At 33.7% G+C, this 26,165-nt stretch overlaps 4 protein-coding genes across 4 annotated transcripts; 2 read left to right on the top strand and 2 right to left on the bottom strand.

Annotated features, from left to right (window-relative positions):
* On the bottom strand, nt 1-1,622 carry LOC109802332 (alpha/beta-Hydrolases superfamily protein). The gene is made up of 2 exons (XM_020363657.3): nt 962-1,622; nt 1-573 (listed from the first exon to the last, which is right to left on the bottom strand). Exons 1-2 carry the CDS (start codon nt 1,604-1,606, stop codon nt 145-147), a joined length of 1,074 nt encoding a protein of 357 aa, XP_020219246.3. The 5' UTR covers nt 1,607-1,622; the 3' UTR covers nt 1-144.
* Nucleotides 1,623-3,930: 2,308 nt separating this feature from the next.
* On the top strand, nt 3,931-8,733 carry LOC109796130 (Nucleotidyltransferase family protein). The gene is made up of 6 exons (XM_083070263.1): nt 3,931-5,182; nt 5,656-6,027; nt 7,302-7,525; nt 7,806-7,869; nt 8,029-8,225; nt 8,328-8,733. The coding sequence occupies exons 1-6, from the start codon at nt 4,031-4,033 to the stop codon at nt 8,536-8,538; spliced, it is 2,220 nt and encodes a 739-aa protein (XP_082926389.1). The 5' UTR covers nt 3,931-4,030; the 3' UTR covers nt 8,539-8,733.
* Nucleotides 8,734-11,281: 2,548 nt separating this feature from the next.
* On the bottom strand, nt 11,282-14,601 carry LOC109798262 (glyoxylate/hydroxypyruvate reductase HPR3). The gene is made up of 2 exons (XM_020358472.3): nt 13,948-14,601; nt 11,282-11,998 (listed from the first exon to the last, which is right to left on the bottom strand). Exons 1-2 carry the CDS (start codon nt 14,575-14,577, stop codon nt 11,480-11,482), a joined length of 1,149 nt encoding a protein of 382 aa, XP_020214061.3. The 5' UTR covers nt 14,578-14,601; the 3' UTR covers nt 11,282-11,479.
* Nucleotides 14,602-18,688: 4,087 nt separating this feature from the next.
* Nucleotides 18,689-21,551, top strand: LOC109796136 (glyoxylate/hydroxypyruvate reductase HPR3). Its single transcript, XM_020355793.3, has 2 exons — nt 18,689-19,187; nt 20,815-21,551. The coding sequence occupies exons 1-2, from the start codon at nt 18,738-18,740 to the stop codon at nt 21,346-21,348; spliced, it is 984 nt and encodes a 327-aa protein (XP_020211382.1). The 5' UTR covers nt 18,689-18,737; the 3' UTR covers nt 21,349-21,551.
* The last annotated feature ends 4,614 nt before the right edge of the window (nt 21,552-26,165 follow it).

Genomic DNA, 26,165 nt, shown 5'->3' with positions numbered 1-26,165 from the left:
TACAACTGAAACAATTGATGCTTATTTATAGGGACATGATGATGACATGATTACAAAACTTTCATAATTAAAATTTTGAAAACCAGAAAGACTCCAACCAAAAATTGAAGAAAACTACAAAGCTTTACAATAATTATTATTAGCTCAACCAAGAATAAAGTCCTTGACAATATTTACAGCCGCGGCAGCCCTAGCAGGATCCACCATGTCAATGTTATGGAACCCCACTTGGTCAAATCGTGCTTCCACTTGCACTCCACACTTGGCCAACATGGTCACAAACTCTTGTTGCCGATCCACCATGATGTCCCCACCATACCCTATAACGAGGACCCTCCCTAACTTCTTAACACCATCTTGGTGAGGACCCTTCACCATGGGGTTACAATACCTATGATCACGATCTGTCTCCTCAGGCAGAGCCAGTCTCCACATTAAGTCCAACACGGGTAATGGCAACGTTTGATCTGTGGCATATTTGAGTTCTGATCCTGCCCTCTTTTCCCCTCCAAACATGGGTTGGTTCATTACCACCCCACAAATCCTTAAAGGCTCCAAATTATCGTCAGCAAGCTGCATGCAAGTAGTTTTGCATTATTTTCTTGTATTCATTTTATCTCTTTCATGGACGAACACTACTCTAGCATGCACGTTATTTATTTGCATCTTATGATTAAATATGATTACCATTTTGGAGATATATCCTTTTAGATTTATCATATGGTGACATAGTATTTACAATGATTGCTTCACCTTCATTAAAAAACATAAGTAGTTAACTAGTGACACGTACGTGAACGTAGAAACTAAAAACAATGATTTCGCTAGTAATTAAAATCAAATATTTTCGAATGAAAGTCATTTTGATTAGGATTTTTTTAAAATCCTAAAATATATTGTATAGCTAAATTAATATACACTAGTTTAAGCCTAAATTCATTTGTTTAAAAATAAGAAAAACCTTGATGGCAGCGTTGAAGGCAATGTTGGCACCGCAGCCACAGCCATAGAGGTAGCTTCTGGAAAAGTCTCCATAGTCCTTAAGCCACTTCTCTCCGTTGGGGTCAGTGAGTTGGCTATTAATCCACAGCACGGCGTCGCGCGCGTCGTGGTACTGCGTGGGGAGGCGGTGCTCCGGCGCCCGCCTGAAACCGACGGAGACGACGATGGAGGGGATGTCGGCGGCGATCTGCACGCACTTCCGGTTGGTGGCGAAGTCGTCGGGGTTTTGGAAGACGAAGCCGCCGCTGTGGAAGTAAATCAAGATGGGTAGCCGCGCCACCGTGTTGTCGTTGGAGGGCAGCTTCACGGGACGGAGGATCCGAACCCATGTTTGCTTGTTGGCGTCGATGGTCACGTCCTTGGAGACGGTAGGGGTTCCCGGCAAGGGCTCCGGGTTCGCGGCGGTGGTCGGAGAGTTGAAGAGGCGCGTGACGGTGCCGTCGGGGTTGATGGAGATCCCGAGGTGCGTGTGGGCATCGAAGTTCGACATTTTCTTTTGGTGCGGTGATGGTTCAAGAGCGAGTGATGAGTTGGGAGATATATGATGATATAATAGAAAAGTTGCGAGTTTCTTAAGGTTAATGAGGTGCATGCATGCATGCATGCAACGACTTGAGGAGAATGAGGAATTTTTCTTGGTATGTATAGTAGATAGATTTGGTCAGCGTAACATGTGTAACGTTTTGGACCAAGGGAAATCGTTGAACAAAACTACTTGCCTTGTGTTAAGAAATTTTTTTTTTTTTTTTTTAAGTTGAAAATTTTAAATACATGTTATGTTATGCTGTAATTGGTTGAGACCATGAACATGGATAGCTCATCTTTTTTGGTAAGGTGAGGCAAGGACATAGTGGATAGCTCATATGTTAATACACATAAAAGAGAAAAGTAATTGATATATGATGTGGTAAGTAAGAGGAGATAAAAAAGAAAGAAATGTTAAATGTGGAGTGTTATTGAGGTGTTTGAAATATTTGAGTGTTCAAATTGTTTACTTATATGATTTACTATTATCTTTTAAATTTTTGTGGTTAACAATATGAAAGTTTTTTTTTTTAATTTATGAATTAACTATATGAAAATTTTGTAAGGTTGTGTTTGTTTGTTTTGAGATAAATATAAAAAATAATTTAAATTTTAAAATATTTTATTATATAGTTAATATTAGTATAACTTTTCGAATATATTGAATATGACCGTTACTTATCATTTAGTAAGTGTTGTTTTTGTAACTTTTTAATTTTACATATCATAGAGTTTGAAGGGTTTCTTCTAAAATTTGAAATGAAAAAACAAACTAAATGGCTCAGTAGTGGATATCATTATTAATATGTAGTATTATTATATGGAGTATTTTTTTATTTCTTCATCCCCTGGACTATACATAAAACTTTGGTCTTTATTATACAATGTATATCACTAGTAGTTGCATTTGCATGGGCCCATTTCACGCTGAGTATGAAAAATAATTGATCCAACTAATATTGTAATCCGTTATATATCCAACTAATTCACGAATTTTTTACTAAAATAATATTTTTTTAAAAAAAATTTACCAAAAAAACATCTGTACAACTTTATTTACTCAAATAGAACCTTTTACTGTTCATGTTCAGAATTCGGTTCCCGGGAAACCGAATTCTGAACTTCAATTTTTTTTTTTAGCTCAGAATTCGGTTCCCGGGGAACCGAATTCTAAGAAGTGTTTAAATTTTTTTTTTCTTTTATGTTTGTAGTTCGGGTTGTGGGTAAATATTGCAACCGATTCCAGTTTTACACCATTCTCAGGTCCAAAAACGCAAAAAAAAAAATTTTAAAAAATTTAATAGCTCAGAATTCAGTTCCGAACCGAATTCTAAACGTGAACAGTAAAAGGTTCTATTTGGGTAAAGAAAGTGGTACAGATGTTTTTTTGGTAATTTTTTTTTAAAAAATTTTATTTTAGTAAAAAATTCCTAATTCACATCTATTTTGAATTGAAGCACATGTATCGGTTCAAATTGGGCCTCTGATCACAGAATAAAAAGAATACGCAGAATAAAAAGAACATTGGGCCTCATCTCTAGATTATGGGTTGTTTTTGTACTACTTAGTTGCTAGTGAATTGCTTTTTGCAATTTTTTAACGTTCTTTTTGCATCCTTTTCGGTTTTTACTTATGCATTCCTCATGCCTTATGTATTTTTTTTTTATACATTTTAAAAAATATATATTTCTTAAAATTAAGTTCCAAAACCTATGTTTGCTAAATGGTAAATGTTTCGGAATACATTTTAGAATTTAATTTCTAGTGTTAAAGTTTTAATACCTCTAAAATTTTTAAAGAATAAGAAATTATGACCTTTGTTCAAAATAAAACCTCATATACTTTTTCCTTTCATTATCAATTAAACCTTTGATAAAAAAATCCTTATCACTTATTTAGTACAATATTACAATTTCAACTAATGATAAACTTAACTAAATCCATACTCATTATATTAAACATAAATATATAACAATTATTTGATATTATTCGATAATCAAAAGTAAAATTTGATTAAAATATATCTTAATAATATAATTTTTTTCATTATTATCTGATAATATAACTACGATGATATACATATAATAAAATTTATCAACTTTCATAATAATAATTTAAAAAATATTATCCGAAACAATCTCTTATCGATAAACATTGAAATCTTAAAAATATCTGGTACAACATGAATCATGATAGATATTCATCAATTAGTAATATCTTTGAAACTCTTTAAACAATCCTTAAGGCTTAGAGTAGTTTCTTAATGAAATCAAATAGCAATAAGATAAGGATTAGTAAGATACATAGAAAAAGTATAAACCAAGATTACTGTACAGTCCACACTACACTCTCATGATCTAAAATTTCCACAACTTTTTATATAAAGTGAGTCGTCACATACGCACTCTCATTCTCAAACTTCCACTCTAAGTTTCTCTCTCACACTTACTTTCAAGCGCAAACCCTCTCTCTCTCTCAAACTGCCACGTCACCTGCCGCCTCCATGAACGGCGGTGGAGGTGACTTGACGCCGCCGCCGGCTAACGGCGGCGAGTTCCTCCTCTCTCTAATCCAACGCCCCCACTCCAACCCCCACCCGCGGCCGCAGTCGCCGGCGATAGATCCGGCCGTCGCCCTCATCGGCCCCACGATCCCCGTCGGCGCTCGGCCGTGGCCAATCGCCGGCGCTGATCAGGCGCACCAGCACAACCACCCCCTCCACCATCTTCCTCCATGGTCCCACACTCTCTCTTCTCCGCTTTACCCTCCGAACTTCTTCGGGTTGCCCCATAACCCGTTTCCCCCTCCTCGGACCCACTTCCCTGCCGTCACTCCTAACGCCGTCACTAACGGCGCTAGCCTCACACACGATCTGCGGAAATTAGGGTTTCCGATTGAAGAAAACACCGCTCACGCCCACACCCAAACCCACACCAATAACAGTAACAAAGTCAATGCTTTCGTTCAGCAGCAGGAACTGAAGCTTCAGTTTGGGTCTTTGCCCACTGTTGCTTATTCCGCCGCCGAAGTTTCCTCCAATGGGGACTCGTTGCTCAATTTGAAGTTCAACAACAGAGGGTATGACGGCTACGATGGGAGCCTGCACGTGGACCACCCCAATTCGAATTCGAGTGGGAATGTGGTTGTTCAGGGTAATCATGATGTTGTGGAGAAGGAAAGAAGAGGGCTTGGGGGTTATAGGACTAGTGGGTCGTTTTCCTCTGAGAGGGTTCCACCGGGGTTTGCGAACAAGAATAGGGGGAAGGGTTTGGAGGGTAGTAGGAGGGATAGGGTCGGTGAAATGGGTGGTGGTAGGAATGAGAATTTGTATGGTAAGAGGGAAGGTGTGAGAATGGTGTCTGGCGAAAGGAGCAATGTTAAGGGCAATGTGGTGCGTGAAATGGGGTTTGTTGATCAGCTTGATCACGCCGGGATTAACCTCCATTCGGTGAATGAGACTGTGATTGGTGAAGTTGGTGTTAGGGATAGTAAGCATAAGGGAGGTGGGGGGTTAAGGGTGGAGGGTGTTCCTCAGTCTGGTGGAAGTGGTGCTGATGCTGATGTCCTTGGGGAGCAGTTAGCTGATTCCTTGGTTGTAGAGGATGAATCTGATGACAGGTCTAACTCGAAGCAACGCCGCGGACCTCGGGAGAAGGTCAATAGTTATATTTGTTGATATTGCTTGTAGGCTGTAGTTATTGATTGTTAATCATTCTTGAGAAAAAATTTTCAACTGAGTTTTATGGAGTACTTTGAGGACCATTATTTGTTGGTGTAGATAATGCAATGATGTTCTTTTTATAAATTTTTTGAACTTTGAAGGACTTTTTGTTCAAAAAGCCTTGATAGATGATTTAGTTTTAGGGTTTTGGCTTCTTGCTAACTAGTGTCTTAAGATTACTGGTTAAGGAATCGATATGTAGAAAGTTTTCATTGAAAACTACAATTTACACGCATATACACGTTTTAACAAAAAAAACTTTCTACTTTTGATTCTTTTAACCAGTGTCGTTTGGGCACTTGTTAGCATTTTCCTTAGTTTTATAGTTATCTACTAGTCATCAAATTATAGTTTTAAAAATAGAGGATTCTTGAGGTATGAGGATTACTTACAGCTTTTATTATCAGGATGCTAGATCATTGGACTCAAGAGGACAGCATCTCCTGAGTCAGCGGGCAAGGATGTACAAGAGGCAGATGATGTGTAGAAGGGACATAGATGTTCATAATGTTCCTTTCCTTGCAATATACGAGTCTCTAATACCTCCTGAAGAAGAAAAGCTGAAGCAAAAGCAGCTAGTGGCATTGTTGGAGAAATTAGTCAGCAAGGAATGGCCAACAGCTAAACTTTTTCTCTATGGATCATGTGCCAACTCGTTTGGGGTTTCTAAAAGTGACATTGATGTTTGCCTTGCTATTGAGGAAGCAGACATGGACAAATCTAAGATTATAATGAAATTGGCAGATATTTTGCAATCAGATAATCTGCAGAATGTGCAGGTGAGAAGATTGCTATACTTTCTTTATGTTGAAATGTTGTATATCTTGGTATTTGTATTCATTAACATATATTTGCATATATATAATGAAATGTTCAGTAACTGTTTCCCGGAACAGGAGCTACCTAAGTCTACTAAGAAATTTTCTTAAAGGAGATGTAATGACTTATCTTAAACGAGGAAATATTTTGAAAATTTTCTATTGGAAGATTGACATTGAATTTTGTCTTAGATGATGGAAAAATAGTCTTCTGTTTGGTAGACAATGCTAGGGTTTTTGTTAGTTATTATTTACCATTACTTCCTCACCTGCTATGAGAGAGCATATGCCACATAATATTTTTGCAGTAATAATGAGAGAATATACGTACGTAATTATACTGTTTGTAAATTTCTGTTAATATCTTCCTTCTTGTGGTATATAATTTTGCAACTCAACAATCTGCTTCATCGCTGTTCAAAGTAATGAAAACATGGATTGTTGGGGAAGGTTGATGCATGCAAGTGAGGTTTTTTTTGGTGGTGGGGGGTATCTTATTCCTGGATAAAAGAATTTTTTTTAATAAAGTTTTGATGTAGAAAACTAAGATTTGGGATTGAGAAATATGAATAGAGAAAGAGGGACAATGTAGAAAAGTTGTAAGATGGAGGGCTGTGTGAATTGCCCCTGCCACCACCGTTCTCATTTTGTATACGTCTTGTAGGAGCATTACAACTTACAAGCATTTCTTGTCAAGATCCCATGAATAATATGGAATCAATATCCAATTAATCGTCTTCAACTCTAGGGTCACATATCCTTACTGAATTCACTGGACATTCTTTAATAGCTTTTTTATACTCTCAACATTATCAGAGAAGTGGTAACACAAAGGATAAGATATCCTACATTCCTATTAGAAGAAACTAAAGAAATAGACATGGGGACAAACAAGAAAGAAAGGTCCATCCAGTAAGGGAACTAGCTAGCCTTTTTGCATGTCCAATAAAGAAATCCCTCTATCTCGAATGTGTTCATAAGTCAAGCATTAAAACCTAAGAAGTTCACTTGATTATGTATTTTTCATTGAAAAGATGCAGCAAAAAGTATCCTACAAAATCTGCAGTTACTGTCTTCATAAAAAGAGGTGAATTGAAGGGAGTCTGACTATTATATTTGCCTCCTTTATTGGAGTCTCTTCGCTGGCTTTTCTTCTCTAGCATATTTATTCCTGTTTGTTTGATATTTGAAATGAAAATTTCTGAGGAGTCCTTAATTTGAGTTTTTGTTTATAGGCATTAACAAGAGCACGGGTTCCCATAGTAAAGCTCATGGATCCAGTGACAGGAATCTCTTGTGATATATGCATTAACAATCTCCTGGCTGTTGTGAATACTAAGCTTCTTCGGGATTATGCACGCATAGATGCAAGGCTAAGGCAGCTGGCTTTTATTATTAAACATTGGGCAAAGTCAAGAGGAGTCAATGAAACTTACCATGGGACATTATCTAGCTATGCGTAAGTTAACTTCTGATGCTAGTTAATTTTGCTTTGCCTTTATCTAATTTAGGAAGTTACTATAATAGTATTTATAAAAATCAAAATGAACATGATTAAACAGTTGAATTTCAGATAAACCGGATATTGTTCTCTAGAAAATAACGATTTAACAATTCTAACTTAATGCTATATTATTATTTATAAAAATCAAAATAGACATGATCAAGCAATTGAAGTGCAGATAAATTTGGCGACTGGATATTGTTCCCTAATAATGATAATTAAATTCTAATTTCAGGTATGTTTTGATGTGCATTCATTATTTACAAATGCGAAGACCTGCTATCCTTCCATGCTTACAGGTGTGTACTTAAGTTTTCAACTTCTCAATTTCTGTTCCTCCATGCGTGATATATCTGGATGTAGTCTCTTTAGGATGTCATTGTTTATGCCATTTATGTTTCAAATGTACCCTTCATTCTTATCTGGACATAATGATTAAATACTATTTTTGTATGCAGGAGATGGAGACAACCTATTCTGTAACTGTGGATGATATTAATTGTGCTTACTTTGATCAAGTTGAAAAACTTGGTGATTTCGGTCACCATAACAATGAGACAATTGCTCAACTTGTGTGGGGATTTTTCTATTATTGGGCATATTGTCATGATTATGCAAATGCCGTTATATCTGTACGCGCAGGAAGCATAATCAGGTTAGAGAACTTGGTATCTGTACATAGTTCCTTCTTTTATGCTCCACAATTTGATTGGTATTGTTTAATTTAATTGAATATATGATGGTTTTATTGGTGTAGCAAGCGAGAGAAGGACTGGACAAGAAGGATTGGTAATGATCGGCATTTGATATGTATAGAGGATCCTTTTGAAACATCTCATGATCTTGGACGAGTGGTAGATAAACATAGCATCAAAGTTCTGAGGGAAGAGTTTGAACGTGCTGCTGAAATCATGCAGTTTGATCCAAATCCATGTATTAAACTTTTTGAGCCTCATGTTCCTAGTTGATTTGAATATAGTAGGTAATGGACACTCAGCTTGTAAAGCTTCTCTTGCCGCATTTCGTATATTAACATGTTTATAAGTGTATTTATTACTTATTAGTTAGGGCTTTTAAATCAAAATGTCATCTCACTGTAAAAAACTTTTTTGGCCTCTTTCTTTTTATGCGAACGGCAAGAATTTACTGTTTGTTACGTTCAACTAACGAGCTTCCGAGGTTTTAATTGATTGTATACGTCACAATGAAATTATTCACGCTCTTCTGGTCCAGGGCATGCATTTTGTAATAGTTCGAGTGTAGGGTGTCTAGAACCAGTGGGTAACTATAAAAATTTCTTCCTCTTCTATTGAGGTGCAACTTGTAAGTAGTATTATGCCCTGCACCAAAAACAATTTGTCTTGCATTGATTGAATTCTCATAAGATGATGATATACACAAAAATGGGGAATGTTTTATTCGAAGTTTTTACCCCGAGCCAATTTGTCTGTGTTTTCATTGAGATGTGAGAGGTACTGGTACATACATACATGGGGCAAAACTTGACACCACTTCCTTCGCAAGTTGTCGCTCAACCTCACCACCAAAATGGATCTTGCAGATTTGATATACAAGTACTAATTAATTAATTAGAGACAGATAAAAATGTGGATATATTACAAGGATTAACATAAAATAACAAGGATAGAATTTTATAAAACTGTCTGAAAAAAATTACAAAGACAAGTGAAAAAAAAATATTACGGGACCAGAAATATAATTAAATTAATTATTTATGTACAAATTCTTAATCACACCCTTATTAATGGGATTGAAGAATTTGAAATAGACGTTTTCCAGTTGAGTGGCAGTCAACCTCAGTTGGGGGCCTTCAGTCCGCAATATTGTCTTATTATTTTCCCTTAAATCTATCGATTAGACTAGTCTTGCTTAATGGAGATCACTGTCACTGATACAAACCAGGTCATTAGAGTTGCCTATTTTCTGTCGATAATGTACATTAATTGAACCCAATACATTGTCAATTCTTTTGTTAGATTCATTAATTTAATTCATATATCTCATACTGCTTTTCCTTTTATTTGCATAAAAAAGTTTGTTCACAAATTAGTCTTTATCATTTATTAATTTTATAAGTGGTAGACTTCTTTTCATATCGGAATCAAAACAAAAAATGTGACAAGTGTAGTGATTAAAATGTAGAATATATACATAGAGAACCAAAATGAAATATCACTTTTTCACGTTGGGTTTAAACCAATAATAAAAGAACCAAATTTAATATTACTATCATTTTGATAAATGGTAAGTTTCACTTCATAAACGTTATTTTATATAGAAATTCAGATATTGAGTTTCCCCCATTTTTTCATATAAGGACAAACAAAATCTAGTGTCAAGTGTAGAATCCAATGTTTTTTTACAAGAATATTTAAGAAGGTATCGGACCTCTCCTTATTTTAAGACGAGCAAACTTAAATCTCATAAACGAATTACAAGGAATTATAAAACACTTGTATATCAATTAATATTTCCTAATTTAAACCTCAGTAACATTATAATCATAAACAAAAAATTAATCAAATAAATCAAGCGCACATTGGCATCAATCATTTACAACGTTGTTAATGGTTAAAAACAATTAAACTCAATTAAAAGTGTAGATTAATATGTCATCCTAACCTTCCTTTGATATTTGAGTAGACATACAGTTCCAATACATTTTCCAACAAAGAGTTTGTGTAGCTATCACATCTCCAAGCAAATAAATATTTACTCAGAGTTTAGGAAAACATAAACCGGCTAAATTACATTTTAACAATAATTCTCGCCAAAATGCTTTTCACACAGCAACATTGATTTTCACAATAAGAGCAAAATAACGAAAAATCACCAAACCTCTATGAATTACTAATTTGATAAAAGGGGGTGTGAAAAAATTACACACAGACACAGATGTATACAGATTTTTAGATCTGAATGTGCATTAATAATAATTAGCATGAACAGGGGATATATGGTTGAAATTCGAAAAGAAAATATGACAGCACGAAGCATCACAAATTTTACAATCGTATATACATTAACATAGTACATTCACGGAAAAGTCCAATATAATAACAGTTTAATAATAGAACAATAATAAGGAAACATCAAATTCTCTCCACTTGCAAGAATAAGTAAGAAATATCGACAGATTAGAGCAAAAATAAAAATACACAAATCATAATAAACGTATATTTTGAACGTGAAAAATCCTACAATATAAGAATAAGAATTACAACATACAAAAAAATAGCTCCATTATATAATAACTAAAAGGTACAAAAGAGTCTAAAAAAATTGCACAAATCAATGTATACACACAATCAACCAAAACAACCTAAACATCAATATTTATAAATGAGAAACAAGAAGATGAAACAATCCTAAATCATAGTTACTAATACAAGTTGCTTTACTCCAACTTTAGATTTTCAATTGACCATCCAACTCTTGAAAACAAAAAATCATACTTGATGAATTTGTTGTCCAAAAACTACCTCAACTCAATGGTGAACAAGTCTCTTATTGTAATTCAAAATGATTGTACAATATTGCATACTAATTTTCTCCTCTTTTTGTTTGTTGTATATTTTCAAAATAATGAATTCCCCTCATAGTATAATTTGATTTCTTTTCATTTAATTAAGTGAGATACAATGTAGGAGGGAAATCCAAAACCAAACATACATTCCTTCTGAAATGAAGTAAAATAATTCGTGTTCCTTTAAATTAAAATTTACAAATTTAAGTTTGAATGAATTTCATTTTGTAAAGTTTATAGGTAGCCCTTCCTTTAGAAAAATTGAGGTAAACTCCATTACAATGAAAGCCAATTGAAAACCAAATAACATATCCTTTCACTTTACTTATTGAACAAATATTAGGGGTTTTCCAACCAGTGAACTATATAACTGGAGTAATGAGAGTGTTATTTGAGAAAAAAGCTTCCAAATTGCGGCCCACAAGTTGGCAAATACCAAGATAAGACTCTGACGTGGAGAAACCTGCATGTGGTGATAAAACCACATTATCCAACCCAAAAAACTGTTGACAAACAAGAGGTTCATTCTGAAACACATCCAAACCAGCCCCTCCAATTTCCCCTTCCACCAAACACCTCAACAATTCCTTTTCATCTATCAAAGCCCCTCTTGCCACGTTCACAATGACTCCTCCTTTTCCCAGTGCCAACATCACTTCTCTGTTGATCACGTGCCTCGTTTGCTCATTCAGAGCACAACACAGAATGATCACCTGGTTGTTGCTGGCTAACTCAACAACGCTAGAGTAGAAAGGGTACCAAACTAAGGGCTTTTGGGTCCTAGAGTTGTATGATATAATACAATCCAAGGCTTCCAGCCTTTGTGCCACTTCTAAGCCAATTTTCCCCAAACCAACAATTCCAACTTTCTTTCCTGCCAACTGAAATAACACATGAAACATCAATAATCTACTTCAGCAGTATGGCACGACTAGCATAAGCTTGTAGTATTTAAACATAAAATGATTAACATTTTTTTTTACTATGGGCGCATTAAAGAAATAACTTTGTTCTTGTTTTACTAAAATTTCCCATTAATGTAAAATTAATAATCAAATTTCATTAAACAAAATAATATGTGTTATTTATTTTTTTAGGTGTCCTCACATGCATCATGAATGTCACTGTGTAAAACAAATTACAAATATACTGAGGCCCAATTATTTTATAGTGACTTTCTCACACAACTTTTTATGAATTATATATATATATATATATATTTATATATATAATCCTTCTTAAGGAGTTGTCTCTTGTATAACTAAAATGGTACTATCAATTATGATTTCAACCCTCATTATTAATTAAAGAATACAAATGTTGAACCATTTGAATTAACAAGTTTAATTCATACTTATTTGAATGTAATATACCAATATATATGGAGTGTGAAACAATAATTATTCTAAATTTTGAATGTCTTAATTTATTTTTGTTTTAATAAAGATTTTATTTATTTATATTCCATGTTATTTATAATAGAGTTATTTTTTTATCATAGGAATTTTTATGTTATTTTATAACTATATTATTTTATAATATAGTTATAGTGTTTAATTTGTATTGAAAAGTTAAAATCATGTTATTTTTATTAAATATGTTAATTAAAAATAAATCAATATTTTATATGAACAAAAACATAAAATAAAGATATTTTTATAAATATAAATATGCTTAATACACTGAATTCTCAATTCATATTATCTTCTTAAAATATGATATCACATGCCTCATTTATGAGGTGTATCTGTTTAATTTTTGTCCCTTTAACTAAAGATAAATTCTAAGATGATCTAAAAAGATAAGTGATTTATTTATTTCTTTTTAATTTGTACCATTAGATTTTATGCTTGCATGAGATATGAGATGTAATAAATAGACCTTCTTTGCCGAATTTTTGCTCTCTCTCCATCTTCAATCTTCACCCAATTGCCAACCTCTAAACCCTCTTTTTAATCTCACTCAGTGTTTGGGTCTAATGAATGAAATGAAAAAGAGATTTTATTTGTGGTCCCCTAACAGCGATCTTGATGGTGCTAACTGTTCTCGTATGTGATGATCGACATGGTTGACGCCAATATGGTCCACGACATACATCATAAGACCAATAAATTCAGATTAATTTTATGACCCAAAATTCTCATCCACCATACTCCATTTATCTAACTGCTTCATTCTAGTATTCATCCTAACTAAAACGATACATGGGTACAATTTCTTCTTCTTCTTCTTCTTTAAACTTTAATATAAAATATAATTTATCAAATAAAATAAATCTAAATTTAAGATTTATATAAACTTAATAAACAAATTCTTCTTCATATATAAATTATAATTGTATTAAAATGTTAACTTTTGATTTTTAACACTTTGTATTTCCTAGATTTTAAAATTTGATTTTATTTATATAAAAATTAGAATAATTAAGTAGAATTCGAGTTTTTTAAAATTATTTTTTAATTGAAATATTTTTAGAATATTATTTTTTTATAATTTTTATTTATTAATCTGTATATTTAAATTTAAAATAAATTTTAATACTTTTTTCTAAAAATATTAATTATTATAAATAACTTTGTATCACAATATAAATAATTTATTATAAATTTAAAATATAATTTATATAATCTATAAATGTTTATTTTACACTATCCATTTATTTCTTTTTAATCTCATTTATGCCACAATTATAAATTTTAACTATAATATAATATATTTATTATAAAAAAGTGTTATAAAATTTAAACAAAATAAAAATGATCATTTGTATGATAAAACTTTTATTTGCAAGATGATAAACGATAACAAAATTATGAAATGCAATGCAAACCTTAGAAGCAAGTGGAAAACCCGTTGAACCAAGCGGAACCCGTTTTCTGAGACACCGATCCGCGGCGGAAATCTTCATGACGACGTCAATCAAGAGCGCCACCGCCAAGTCGGCGACGTCCTCGGAGAACATGTTTCCGGCGCCGGCGACCCTGACTCCACGGCGGCGGCACTCGTCCAAGTCAACGTGCTCGGTGCCGGCGCTGGCGGTGACGACGAGACGAAGCGAGGGGAGGAGGCGGAGCACGTCGGCGGTGACGGGGTAGCCGCCGTCGCAGAGGAGGGCCGCGACGGAGGAGCAGTGGTGGGTGTGGGTGGCGAGGAATTGGTGTAGGGGAAGCGAAGAGTGGTTTAGAATGTGAAAGTTTTGGGAAAAGGGTGGTTGGAGAACAGAGGAGAATCCTTGTGGACCGTGAATGAGGACTTTGGGGAGATTAAGGTCATGTTGTTGCTCGTTGCTATTGAGGTTGTTTTGGTCTGCCATTGATGGAAGTTTAGTGTTGTGACTTGTGAGTGGTTTAGGATGATGATCGATGAGATAGAGAGTTCTTGAATCAGGTTTTCGCTTTGTTGCTTTTTTGAGATCTTCTGTAGTCTCACGTGTCACTTTCCTGTAATAGCTACACGTCATTAAGAAAAATAAGTAATTTTTGTAGGCATTTTTTTAAGGGTTTTCCTTTGGTGCAAGTTTATTTTAGGGGGCATCAAAACCCTCTGTAACTAGGACCACACAATAGATGACATGTGGCTATTTTGTCAGTACTTATTTTTTTTAACAATATTTTAATATTTGCTATTTAACCCTCATTAATTGTATCTTTTTAAATAATAGTCCATGTTTATTTAAAGGTAATATCTCTCATACACCACTTTAACAAGTGGTGCATGGTAAACCATTAGTTTTGACCATAAAATTAATCTAAATTAATAACTTATAATACTACTGAAATATTTTTTTTATAAAATTACTCAAAAAATAAAAAACGAGGAACTGGAGGAACAGCTACACACGTCCGGAACGGCCGTTCTGAATTCAGAACGGGCCGTTCCAGATGATATAATAACACATGGACAACGAATGAGAACGGGCCGTTCCATATGAAAAAAAACGCATGAAAAATGGACCAGAACGGCCCGTTCCGAATTCAGAACGGCCCGTTCCAGATTAAAAAATAAGACATGACTCATTAAAACAGAACGACCCGTTCTGAATCCGGAACGGGCCGTTCTGACTATATATTTGTCAAGATTTTTTTTAAGCAAAATAATTTTTTTTTTCATTCTACTAAATTATATTTAAAATTTAAGTATAGTTTTTCAATTAATAATGCTTTTCTATTAGAATTAGAAGTTTACATTAATTATATGCATAAATTTTTAATTCTAATTAGAAAATAACACCAAGGCCCATACTAAGGCCCAAGTAAAGAGAACCCTAGGCCCACCAAAGTAAAGAGAACCCTAGGCTCACTAAAGTCTTGTACTAAAGTTTTATACTAAGGCCCATACTAAGGCCCAATGGGTTTTAAGCTTATTGGGCCTAGTTTTGGGTTTCATGGACCTTTTGGCTTTTGATTGTTTATGAGCTTAGTGAGCCCAATGGGTTTGGTGGGCCTAGGATAATCTTTATTTGGGCTTTACATGGATGACCACCTTTCTCATATATTTGGTAGTATATGAGTTTACTTGGGCTTTTGGGCTTTAAGCTTATTGGGCTTAGTTTTGGGCTTCATGGGCCTTTGGGCTTTTCTTTGCTTCTGAGCTTAGTGAGCCCAATTGGTTTGGTGGGCCTAAGGTTCTCTTTACTTGGACTTTTTGGGTTTTAAGCTTATTGAGCTTAGTTTTGGGCTTCATGGGCCTTTGGGCTTTTCTTTGCTTATGAGCTTAGTGAGCCCAATTGGTTTGGTAGACCTAAGGTTCTCTTTACTTGGACTTTACATAGATGACCACCTTTCTCATATATTTGGTAGTATAGGAGTTTATATTGTTTGGTCTTGTATTATGGGCCTTAGTATAAGGCTTTTTGGGTTTTAAGTTTATTGGGCTTAGTTTTGGGCTTCATGGGCCTTTGGGCTTTTCTTTGCTTCTGAGCTTAGTGAGTTAAATGGATTTGGTGGGCCTAAGGTTCTCTTTACTTGGACTTTTTGGGTTTTAAGCTTATTGGGCTTAGTTTTGGACGCCATGGGCCTTTGGGCTTTTCTTTGCTTCTGAGCTTAGTGAGCCCAATTGGTTTGGTGGGTCTAAGGTTCTCTTTACTTGGACTTTTTGGGTTTTAAGCTTATTGGGCTTAGTTTTGAGCTTCATGGGCCTTTGGGCTTTTTTTTGCTTCTGAGCTTAGTGAGCTCAATGGGTTTGGTGGGCCTAGGGTTGTCTTTACTTGGGCTTTTGGGCTTTAAGCTTATTGGGCTTAGTTTTGGGCTTCATGGGCCTTTGGGCTTTTCTTTGCTTCTGAGCTTAGTGAGCCCAATTGGTTTGGTGGACCTAAGGTTCTCTTTACTTGGGCTTTACATAGATGACTACCTTTCTCATATATTTGGTAGTATAGGAGTTTATATTGTTTGGTCTTGTATTATGGGTCTTAGTATAAGACTTTTTGGGTTTTAAGTTTATTGGGCTTAGTTTTGGGCTTCATGGGCCTTTGGGCTAGTTTTTGCTTTTGAGCTTAGTGAGCTCAATGGGTTTGGTGGGCCTAGGGTTGTCTTTACTTGGGCTTTTGGGCTTTAAGCTTATTGGGCTTAGTTTTGAGCTTCATGGGCCTTTGGGCTTTTCTTTGCTTCTAAGCTTAGTGAGCCCAATTGGTTTGGTGGGCCTAGGATTCTCTTTACTTAGACTTTTTGGGTTTTAAGCTTATTGGGCTTAGTTTTGGGCTTCATGGGCCTTTGGGCTTTTCTTTGCTTCTAACCTTAGTGAGTCCAATTGGTTTGGTGGACCTAAGGTTCTCTTTACTTGAGCTTTACATAGATGACCACCTTTATCATATATTTGGTAGTATAGGAGTTTATATTGTTTGGTCTTGTATTATGGGCCTTAGTATAAGACTTTTTGGGTTTTAAGTTTATTGGGCTTAGTTTTGGGCTTCATGGGCCTTTGGGCTAGTTTTTGCTTTTGAGCTTAGTGAGCTCAATGGGTTTGGTGGGCCTAGGGTTGTCTTTACTTGGGCTTTTGGGCTTTAAGCTTATTGGGCTTAGTTTTGAGCTTCATGGGCCTTTGGGCTTTTCTTTGCTTCTAAGCTTAGTGAGCCCAATTGGTTTGGTGGGCCTAGGATTCTCTTTACTTAGACTTTTTGGGTTTTAAGCTTATGGGGCTTAGTTTTGGGCTTCATGGGCCTTTGGGCTTTTCTTTGCTTCTAACCTTAGTGAGTCCAATTGGTTTGGTGGACCTAAGGTTCTCTTTACTTGAGCTTTACATAGATGACCACCTTTATCATATATTTGGTAGTATAGGAGTTTATATTGTTTGGTCTTGTATTATGGGCCTTAGTATAAGACTTTTTGGGTTTTAAGTTTATTGGACTTAGTTTTGGGCTTCATGGGCCTTTGGGCTTTTCTTTGCTTCTGAGTTTAGTGAGCTCAATGAGTTTGGTGGGCCTAGGGTTCTCTTTACTTGGGCTTTTGGGCTTTAAGCTTATTGGGCTTAGTTTTGGGCTTCATGGGCCTTTGGATTTTTCTTTGCTTATGAGCTTAGTGAGCCCAATTGGTTTGGTGGGTCTAAGATTCTCTTTACTTGGACTTTTTTGGATTTTAAGTTTATTGAGCTTAGTTTTAAGCTTCATGGACCTTTGGGTTTTTTTTTTACTTTTGAGCTTAGTGAGCTCAATGGGTTTGGTGGGCCTAGGGTTGTCTTTACTTGGGCTTTTGGACTTTAAGGTTATTGGGCTTAGTTTTGGGCTTCATAAACCTTTGGGCTTTTCTTTGCTTCTGAGCTTAGTGAGCTCAATGGGTTTGGTGGGCCTAGGTTCTCTTTACTTGGACTTTTGGGCTTTAAGCTTATTAGGCTTAGATTTGGGCTTTACTTGGGCTTTTGGGCTTTAAGCTCAATGGGTTTTACGCATATAATTAATGTAAACCTCTAATTCTAATAGAAAAACATTATCAATTGAAAAACTATACTTAAATTTTAAATATAATTTAGTAGAATGAAAAAAAAAATATTTTGCTTAAACAAAATCTTGACAAATATATAGTCAGAACGACCCGTTCCGAATTCAGAACAGGTCGTTCTGTTTTAATGAGTCATGTCTTCGGAACGGGCCGTTCTGGTCCATTTTTCATTCGTTTTTTTTCATCTGGAACGGCCCGTTCTCATTCGTTGTCCATGTGTTATTATATCATCTGGAACGGCCCGTTCTGAATTCAGAACAGCCCGTTCCGGACGTGTGTAGTAGTTCCTCCAGTTCCTCATTTTTTAATTTTTGAGTAATTTAAAAAAAAAAATTTCAGTAGTATTATAAGTTATTAATTTAGATTAATCTTATGGTCAAAACTAATGGTTTACCATGCACCACTTGTTAAAGTGGTGTATGAGAGATGTTACCTTTAAATAAACATGGACTATTATTTAAAAAGATACAATTAATGAGGGTTAAATAGTAAATATTAAAATATTGTTAAAAAAAACAAGTGCTGACAAAATAGCCACATGTCATCTATTGTGTGGTCATAGTCACAAAGGGTTTTGGTACCCCTAAAATAAACTTGCACCAAAGGAAAAGCCTTTTTTTAATAAATAAAGTTATATTTTTGTGTGTAGATGTAGATAGTAGAAGATAATGAAAATAGTGAGTTTGGGTGGATGGCAGAAGAAGCGGTTCCAAAAGTGCTTGTTCTGGGTCCCCTAATGTGCTTCGCAACCCTTGAACCACTCTACTCTCACAAGTTTCATTTCCTAAGCCCAAACCCCAACCACTCTCTTCAACACTTCCTGCGTCTCCACCACCCTTCCTCAATCCGCGCCCTTCTCTGCAGCGCCAATTACTCCGTCTCCGCCCAAGTTCTCCGCCTCCTCCCCTCGCTCCGCCTTCTCCTCACCACCAGCGCCGGAACCGAACACATTGACCTCCGCGAGTGTCGCCGCCGGGGAATCCAGGTCGCCGCCGCCGGAGGGATCTTCTCCCAGGATGTGGCCGACGCCGCTGTCGCTCTCCTCCTCGACGTCACCAGGAATATCTCCGCGGCGGATCGATATTTGAGGACGCCGAATCACGCGAATCCGCCATCGGAGGTTTTCACTTTCGCCTCCAAGGTTTGCATTTTCTTTTCTTTTTTTACATTTTATGCTTTCTAGTTTCTACTATGCTATGCGAAACGGATACAGCAACTTTAGAGAATCAAAATCAACCTCACTTTCTCCATTTTCATTCATTACATTCATAATTCTCTTTCACATTATGGCAAACTTTTTCAAATGAATAAATTACTTCAATAAAATATAAAAATTTAAAATAAAATAAATTTTATTTTTTAGACTTAAATATTTTTTGTCTTTGTAATATATGAGTTTTTTGTTTTTAGGTCTTTTTTTTATTTATTTTTTATTATTTCTGCCGTTACTTTTATGATGTTTATACATATGTCAAACATAAAATAACTAAAATTCACTTGAAATTGTATCTATTTAAAAATTCACTTGAAATTCTATCCTTTTAAAGGACATGCCATGCAAAAATAGTAAAGAAAATAACATAGAGACCAAAAAAATTATAGGAACAAAAAATGAAAAATAAGTATATTATAGGAAAAAATATTTTAAGCATGTAAAATAAAATTCTTTTTATTTATAGTTTTTATATTTCACTAGAGTGTCTTAATTATTTTATGATATTTTAGGACATTTAACAAAAATCTATAAGAAAAACATTTATCTAATAGTTAAGAATGAAAAAGTCACGATGACTTTAAATCTCTAGAGTCACTTAATCCATTTTCGTGTTTGTATGGGTGAAAAATTTATAATTATACTTTCACTTCTACTTTTACCTTCTTCGTTTTTACAATTAATTTTTTTTTTACTTTTTGTTTATGCCTATTGTGTTTTTTAGCTAAATTATATATATTATCTTCTTATTTTTTTAGATCGTAATTTTGGTCTCTTATTTTAAATAATGATATTTAGTCTATGTAATTTTAAAAGTAGATATTTTTTTTTTATAATTGATTTAATATTTGTTGACATTAAATTATAACTCATCACTACACTTAAGTGTTGTAGTATTTAGTGATATGATATTTAAAATCAATATAATTGGTTTAGAAGGTGTGTTATGAATATTTTTCTCAATATTAATTATAATTTTATTTATTTTCAATGTTTTATTAACTACTGTCGCGGAAACGCTGGCTCGAATTTTCAAAATGAAAAAAAAAATGGTACCTAATGATTAATTCTGAGATTTGATATTTACTCTATTAAGAAAGGCATACGCAAAGTAACATGAACGAAGGTCGTCAAAGAAAATATAATCGTGGCTAGAATTTCATGACAAAAATATTTCATTACAGACTCAAATCATGGTGTAGGCAATTATTCTCCAAACTATGATTTTGCAGTTCCTGGCTGAAATTCTAATGCACTTTGTATATTTGATGTGACCTTATTAGTATTACTACTAATTTTAAAGTGAATTTATGTTTTGAGGTTTAGTGTATAAAGTTCCATGTATTTTATCTAAAGTGACAATAGGGAAAATGCACGTTCTTCTCCCGTAAACCAAGAAGTTTTTTTCCTTTCTTTTTTTCTCAGTCATAATCAGAGCAAATAGGTACACTATACCCTTGTAATGCATTAAACAATCGCAATGTTTAAAAAAAAAAATGTATGATTAGTAGTATTTATTGGCCTTCATTTAAGGAAGAGAGGGTTGGTGTTTTAGTTATCAGGTAAGCGAATTGGGATTGTTGGATTGGGAAGCATTGGCATGGAAGTGGCTAAGAGGCTCGAGTCTTTTGGTTGCATTATCTCATACAACTCTAAGCATAAAAAAGCTAATGTTTCGTATCCTTTCTATTCTAGTGTTGTTGATCTTGCAACTACGTGCGATGCTCTTGTGGTTTGTTGTGCATTAAATGAGCAAACAAAGCACATAATTAACAGGGAAGTCATTTCGGCATTAGGAAAAGGAGGGTTTATTGTGAATGTTGGAAGAGGGGGTCTTATTGATGAAAAGGAATTGGTTAAGTGTTTGATGGAAGGGAAAATTGGAGGTGCTGGTTTGGATGTGTTTGAGAATGAACCTCATGTTCCCAAAGAGCTCTTTCAAATGAATAATGTGGTTTTGTCTCCACACTGTGCTGCTTTAACTGACAAATCTAATATGGATATGTGTGAACTTGTGGGAGGGAATTTAGAAGCCTTCTTCTCAAATAGGCCCTTAATTAATCAAGTAATGTTGGACATGGTTGAATAAATTACCCTTTTGACAACTTAGTATCTTGTGCCACAGTTTTATGTCATTCCTAAGTTGTAAATGACTGTTCTAGTCCATAAAGTAAAAACCATCTCAGCAAAGTGCCTTCAAACTGTGTTTTGATCAAGGGAAGGAAGTGAGGCAAACTCTATTTGAATCAGTTTAAGTTCATTTTAATATATGGAAACTCTATTTTTCCTTTATTCATCTTTATTCATCTTCCTATTGTAGTTTGGTTTTGGTTGTCTCTAATGACGGTAAAAGAAGTTATTGCTAAGTGCTAACAATGGTTGGCAGGTAGTGATCTGAAACCAAACCTAACTGTTAGCAACAAAATTAAAATCGACTAATAAAATGTTCATTTCAAACCTCATACATATTTTCGATTAAAAATACATACACAAGGAATGCTTTTATTGACCATTTTTAGTATTTTACTTTAGATTCTTCTGCAGCATGTCTTCCTCTATTGTTTCATTGTTCATCTTCCTATTGTAGTTTGATTTTGGTTGTCTCTAATTTAAAACAAATTTTTTTCTCGTTCTTTTTTAACTAAATAGAAGAAAATACATTATTAATCATTTTGTTCCCTATTTTCCCCCCGCAAAACTCAACCAAATATATCATAGAATTTTTATAATTATATTTTACATATTTTGTGTCATGTCATGAATATTTTTTTTTGGAATAAATTACACTCCTATTCAAGTGATATGAATATTATATTATCTTCCTATCTTACGTTAAAAATTATAATTTCATCCTTGACATATTTCATTATATGATATTTTACCCATTTAATTTTTTTTTTGTTAAATTTTATTAAAAAAAATATTATTTTCTAAATATTTTTTATTCTAACACCTCATCAAATGTGTAAATTAAAATAAACAATTTTTTTCCCTCAACAAATGCACCGAAAGATCCCTTAAATTTCTAGTTATAATTTATTTTCTTAAATTGCATGTCACTATGATTGTCTACCATTTGAATGGTTATAAATTTATATATAGTATGCCTGGATATTTATTTTAGTGCATGGAAAAGACTTTATCCAAAGAGAAAATGTCTTCTTTAGTGATATTTACATCTCGAATGAATTAGTCTCTAAATTAATATCAATTGGGATATCCTAGTTCCAGGTATAAAAAAAAGTAAAATACGTGCCTTTTCTTCTTATCTTAAACTATGATTTTCCCCCATTCCTTGTAATCAAAATATAAGAAATTCATTGCATCGTGTAAAGAATAAAGCAATTTCAGTTCAATTTCAAACATACAATGTATATTTGAAAATTTTAATCTTCATCGATTGTGACCTTTTAATTATTAAAAGAGGGATGGTGAACTGGTGGTACTTCAACATGAATATATATTACATAAAACATCATTAATATGTATCAAAAGGAATAAAAAAGAAAATTGTATTTCATCGGTAGTTATCAGGCAATGGAGTTTATGGGTTGGATCGGGAAGCATTGATATGGAAATCATGAAGTAGCTTGGCGTATTTTGGTTGCGTTATCTCGTACCCATTTATTATAGTGTAGTTACGTGGTTCGTACACATATTTTAGTGTTCGTTTAAGGAAATTCGAAATAAACACGCTTAGTAAAGATAAATGTAAAATATTGAGTACTATTCTACAAATATCAAATAAATAAATAATAAAGAGTTTAAAATTTAGAGTAGTTATCTTTGTACACAATATATGCAATAGTGTTATACTCCAACCTCTAAACACCTAAATTGATCCCTTTAAAAGGTCTTTATTAATTTCTTCATCAACAACAGATCTCCATCTTGTATCACCATCAAAATTGTTGAATACCTTAAAAAGTTAGTGTGCTACAATCCATCATCCTTTGAAAAAATGAAATTATGGAGTGAATTTTTTCTATCCTTGACTATATCACACACAAAATGAAATTGAAAGTTCCACAACAATCTTGTATATTACTATATTGTGGTTTTCTAGTATTGTCACTCAATAGTGTTAATGTGCATCCTAATATAGTAGAAACCTCATTGATTAGACCCACCATGCCACTAAAACCTAGTGGTCTTACAAATTTCTGTATGGATGACAATTTGAGAGCACATGTTCTACTACCATGACATAGATGCTCTCACCAATCATGGTTATGCCTCACATTAGTTGGGATTTGCCAAGTTGGCATACGTTAATTCTCCAACCTCACCGAGTCTCCACAACTTGGCACTTTACTATCCCCAAGGACTCAAATCCAATGAGTATACCTCAGGTACCTTTTATGGTCGTTCACGTCCTCCTTTCAGGACATCGTCACACATATGACATTCTTTTTAAGATTTGGGCAAAGTTGTATTCTTCAAAGGTACACAAGGGTAGTTAAAGGTCATGCAAAATTGAGTAGAAGTCCACAATTTCATCTCCCAAAATCAATAAATCAAAGTACATAACTTCAATCTACGCCTATAACATACATGCCTCTTAGCCCCACCCATAATTCGTCTCCCCCACTAGGGTTTGTACATGAATATGATTGCGCAGTTGCTTTTTTTATTTTCCACAATAGGACATCAAGTGTAACATGAATAAACTACACTATATCCATTGTACTCTTTGAATAAAGGTGAATGAAATTTTCCATTATTTTCTCTCAACGTCATCACATCCGCGATGTTTTATAACCATTCATGATAATCAATTACATATTTGTACTAATGCATATCAACAATTCATCATAGGTCTCAATTATGGAGCATTGTTCCAACCATTTAACTTATAATGTCATATTGCTTTTTATGAAATTCTCACCCTCTCAACTTTAACTTTCACTTACAATTTCTTTTATTAAATTTATCTTAATTCATAAGTTTTATACCATAGTTCCCTTATTTACCCTAGCATGTAAGTATCATACGAAGACCTAAACCCAAATTCTTTCCAATACTCATTCATACACTTTCGAGTTCCCAACACACAAACAACTCGAGGACCACATTCCTCCTGGTCTCCAATTTAATCAACAACACATTAAGTTTCAAACTTGCTAATTTAATGAAGTTAAATAATGAAAATTGAACAATTTATAATAATATCTATAGGTCTCCCTCTAGGGCATAATAAATCAATCATGTGTTGTAAATAATCAAATAATGCTCTAAAGGTAATTAGTCAAATCAAATTTTATAATTTTACATATACCAGATTACATGCATAAAAATTAGCAAAATATTAAATCAACTTTAAAACACAAAACTTTTTAGGCATACTTATATATTGTATCATATAAATTCAAATATCCAAAAATTCAGCTCTTAAGTATTATCTTTGAATTAAATATCCCTGTTTGATTGTCTAAAAAAAAGGATTGATATTTTTTTCAATTAGTAATCCTTCTTTTAAATATCAAGATATTTCACAGAGGTCATATCCAACATAATTAAGTACACATAATTTTCTCATGCTTTATGATGAATCTCAAATACCATTTTTACAATTATTTATCACCATTGGTAGAAAATATAGCTTAAACCATAAATTCATAAATTATGTTAGGTCAAAAGACAATCTTAGATTTCCCCAATTTAAAGTTTTGATGTTAACAAATAAAGAAGTTCTTGATCAACAATATAGAGTTTTCAAAATGACTAAGACAAACCTTCAAAGACACAATCCGTTAGTAAGACGATGAATCCTTGTATAAGTCAAAAGCTGTACTAAGACAGCTCTATTACTGACTAAGATGAATCCTTGGTCATAAAAAGAGATATGCATTAAATTTTTTATTATTTAAGATCTCTAAACAAGAAATTGATTATGTCTGAATGTTTCCTTAATAAATTAAATTTAAAAATACTTCATTGGTACCAATGTTCTACAAAAAGGAAAGAAATAAATGTTTTGTGTCAGAAAAGGACAAGCAGATCCCTATAAACATGGAAAAATGTAATCAAAAGTTGTTTCATCATTGCAATGTCCTCACACACGCATGGCTCTACCCGCTTAGTATCCAAAAGGTGATAAGTAGCTTTTTTGATCAGATAAGAAGTGACAATTTGGTAAAAGTATTTAACACAAATATTTATTATACCAACAGACACTTCTATCCTCAAGAATTAAATCGTGAAGACAAATGGAGCAAGCCATGAGAGAGAAGCTCAAGAATTTGCAACAATCATCTTCACTGAAACTCTATAAAAGAAAATTTGAAGTTTAGAAAGAAGTGACGACAATCTAAGACAAAATATTATTTCTTCATTCTTTCTGTAATCATCTTTGTACTTAACTTGTTATATCATGTATTGAAAGAAAGACGAAACAACTTTGTAAGCCTTTTATAACTTTGAGTTATTGGGTTTGAGTTTGGAGAGACTTGTTTGTAAAAAGAATACTTGTTGTTTGAGTTTAGAGAGACTTTTTGATAAAAGAATATTCGGTATTGAAGCCTAGAAAGACTTTGTGTAAAAAGAATACTTAAGTAGTTGCTTGAAGAGGCAAGACTAATAATACTTAGAATTGAATAAGAAGTGACTTGGTAAAGAATATTTATATCTTTGATAAGATAGTGAAACTTGATTTAGTTGGATCAAGAATTGGATATAGCCTTAATGGTTGAGATGAACCAGTATATTTATTTAAATTGTTCATTTTTAAAATAAGTATTTCTTTTTGTTTTTTTTAAGAAGTAAATTTTATCCATTTGTTAGAAAAAATTATTTTTAATATTTTTTTAAAAACTTTAAACAAACTAACCCTAAGTTCACTTTTGGTTCTCATAGTTTTATGAATGTGCAATTTTGATCTCTTTAAAATTTTTATCATAAATTTGA

The sequence above is a fragment of the Cajanus cajan genome, chromosome 3, assembly GCF_000230855.2.
Source record: "Cajanus cajan strain Asha chromosome 3, NIPB_CcT2T_4, whole genome shotgun sequence".
Lineage (NCBI taxonomy): Eukaryota > Viridiplantae > Streptophyta > Magnoliopsida > Fabales > Fabaceae > Cajanus > Cajanus cajan.
This window is presented reverse-complemented; position numbering and strand designations above follow the sequence as displayed.

Excerpts from the sequence above, each read along its gene's own strand:
- LOC109802332 (XM_020363657.3), bottom strand. The coding sequence starts at position 1,606 with ATGCATGCATGCATGCACCTCATTAACCTTAAGAAACTCGCAACTTTT. Across the intron at positions 574-961 it reads CCTTCAACGCTGCCATCAAG|CTTGCTGACGATAATTTGGA; the intron begins GTTTTTCTTATT and ends ACTTGCATGCAG.
- LOC109796130 (XM_083070263.1), top strand. The coding sequence starts at position 4,031 with ATGAACGGCGGTGGAGGTGACTTGACGCCGCCGCCGGCTAACGGCGGC. Across the intron at positions 5,183-5,655 it reads GCCGCGGACCTCGGGAGAAG|GATGCTAGATCATTGGACTC; the intron begins GTCAATAGTTAT and ends TTTTATTATCAG. Across the intron at positions 7,526-7,805 it reads GGGACATTATCTAGCTATGC|GTATGTTTTGATGTGCATTC; the intron begins GTAAGTTAACTT and ends TTCTAATTTCAG.
- LOC109798262 (XM_020358472.3), bottom strand. The coding sequence starts at position 14,577 with ATGACGTGTAGCTATTACAGGAAAGTGACACGTGAGACTACAGAAGAT. Across the intron at positions 11,999-13,947 it reads GTTTTCCACTTGCTTCTAAG|TTGGCAGGAAAGAAAGTTGG; the intron begins GTTTGCATTGCA and ends GTGTTATTTCAG.
- LOC109796136 (XM_020355793.3), top strand. The coding sequence starts at position 18,738 with ATGGCAGAAGAAGCGGTTCCAAAAGTGCTTGTTCTGGGTCCCCTAATG. Across the intron at positions 19,188-20,814 it reads TTTTCACTTTCGCCTCCAAG|TTATCAGGTAAGCGAATTGG; the intron begins GTTTGCATTTTC and ends TTGGTGTTTTAG.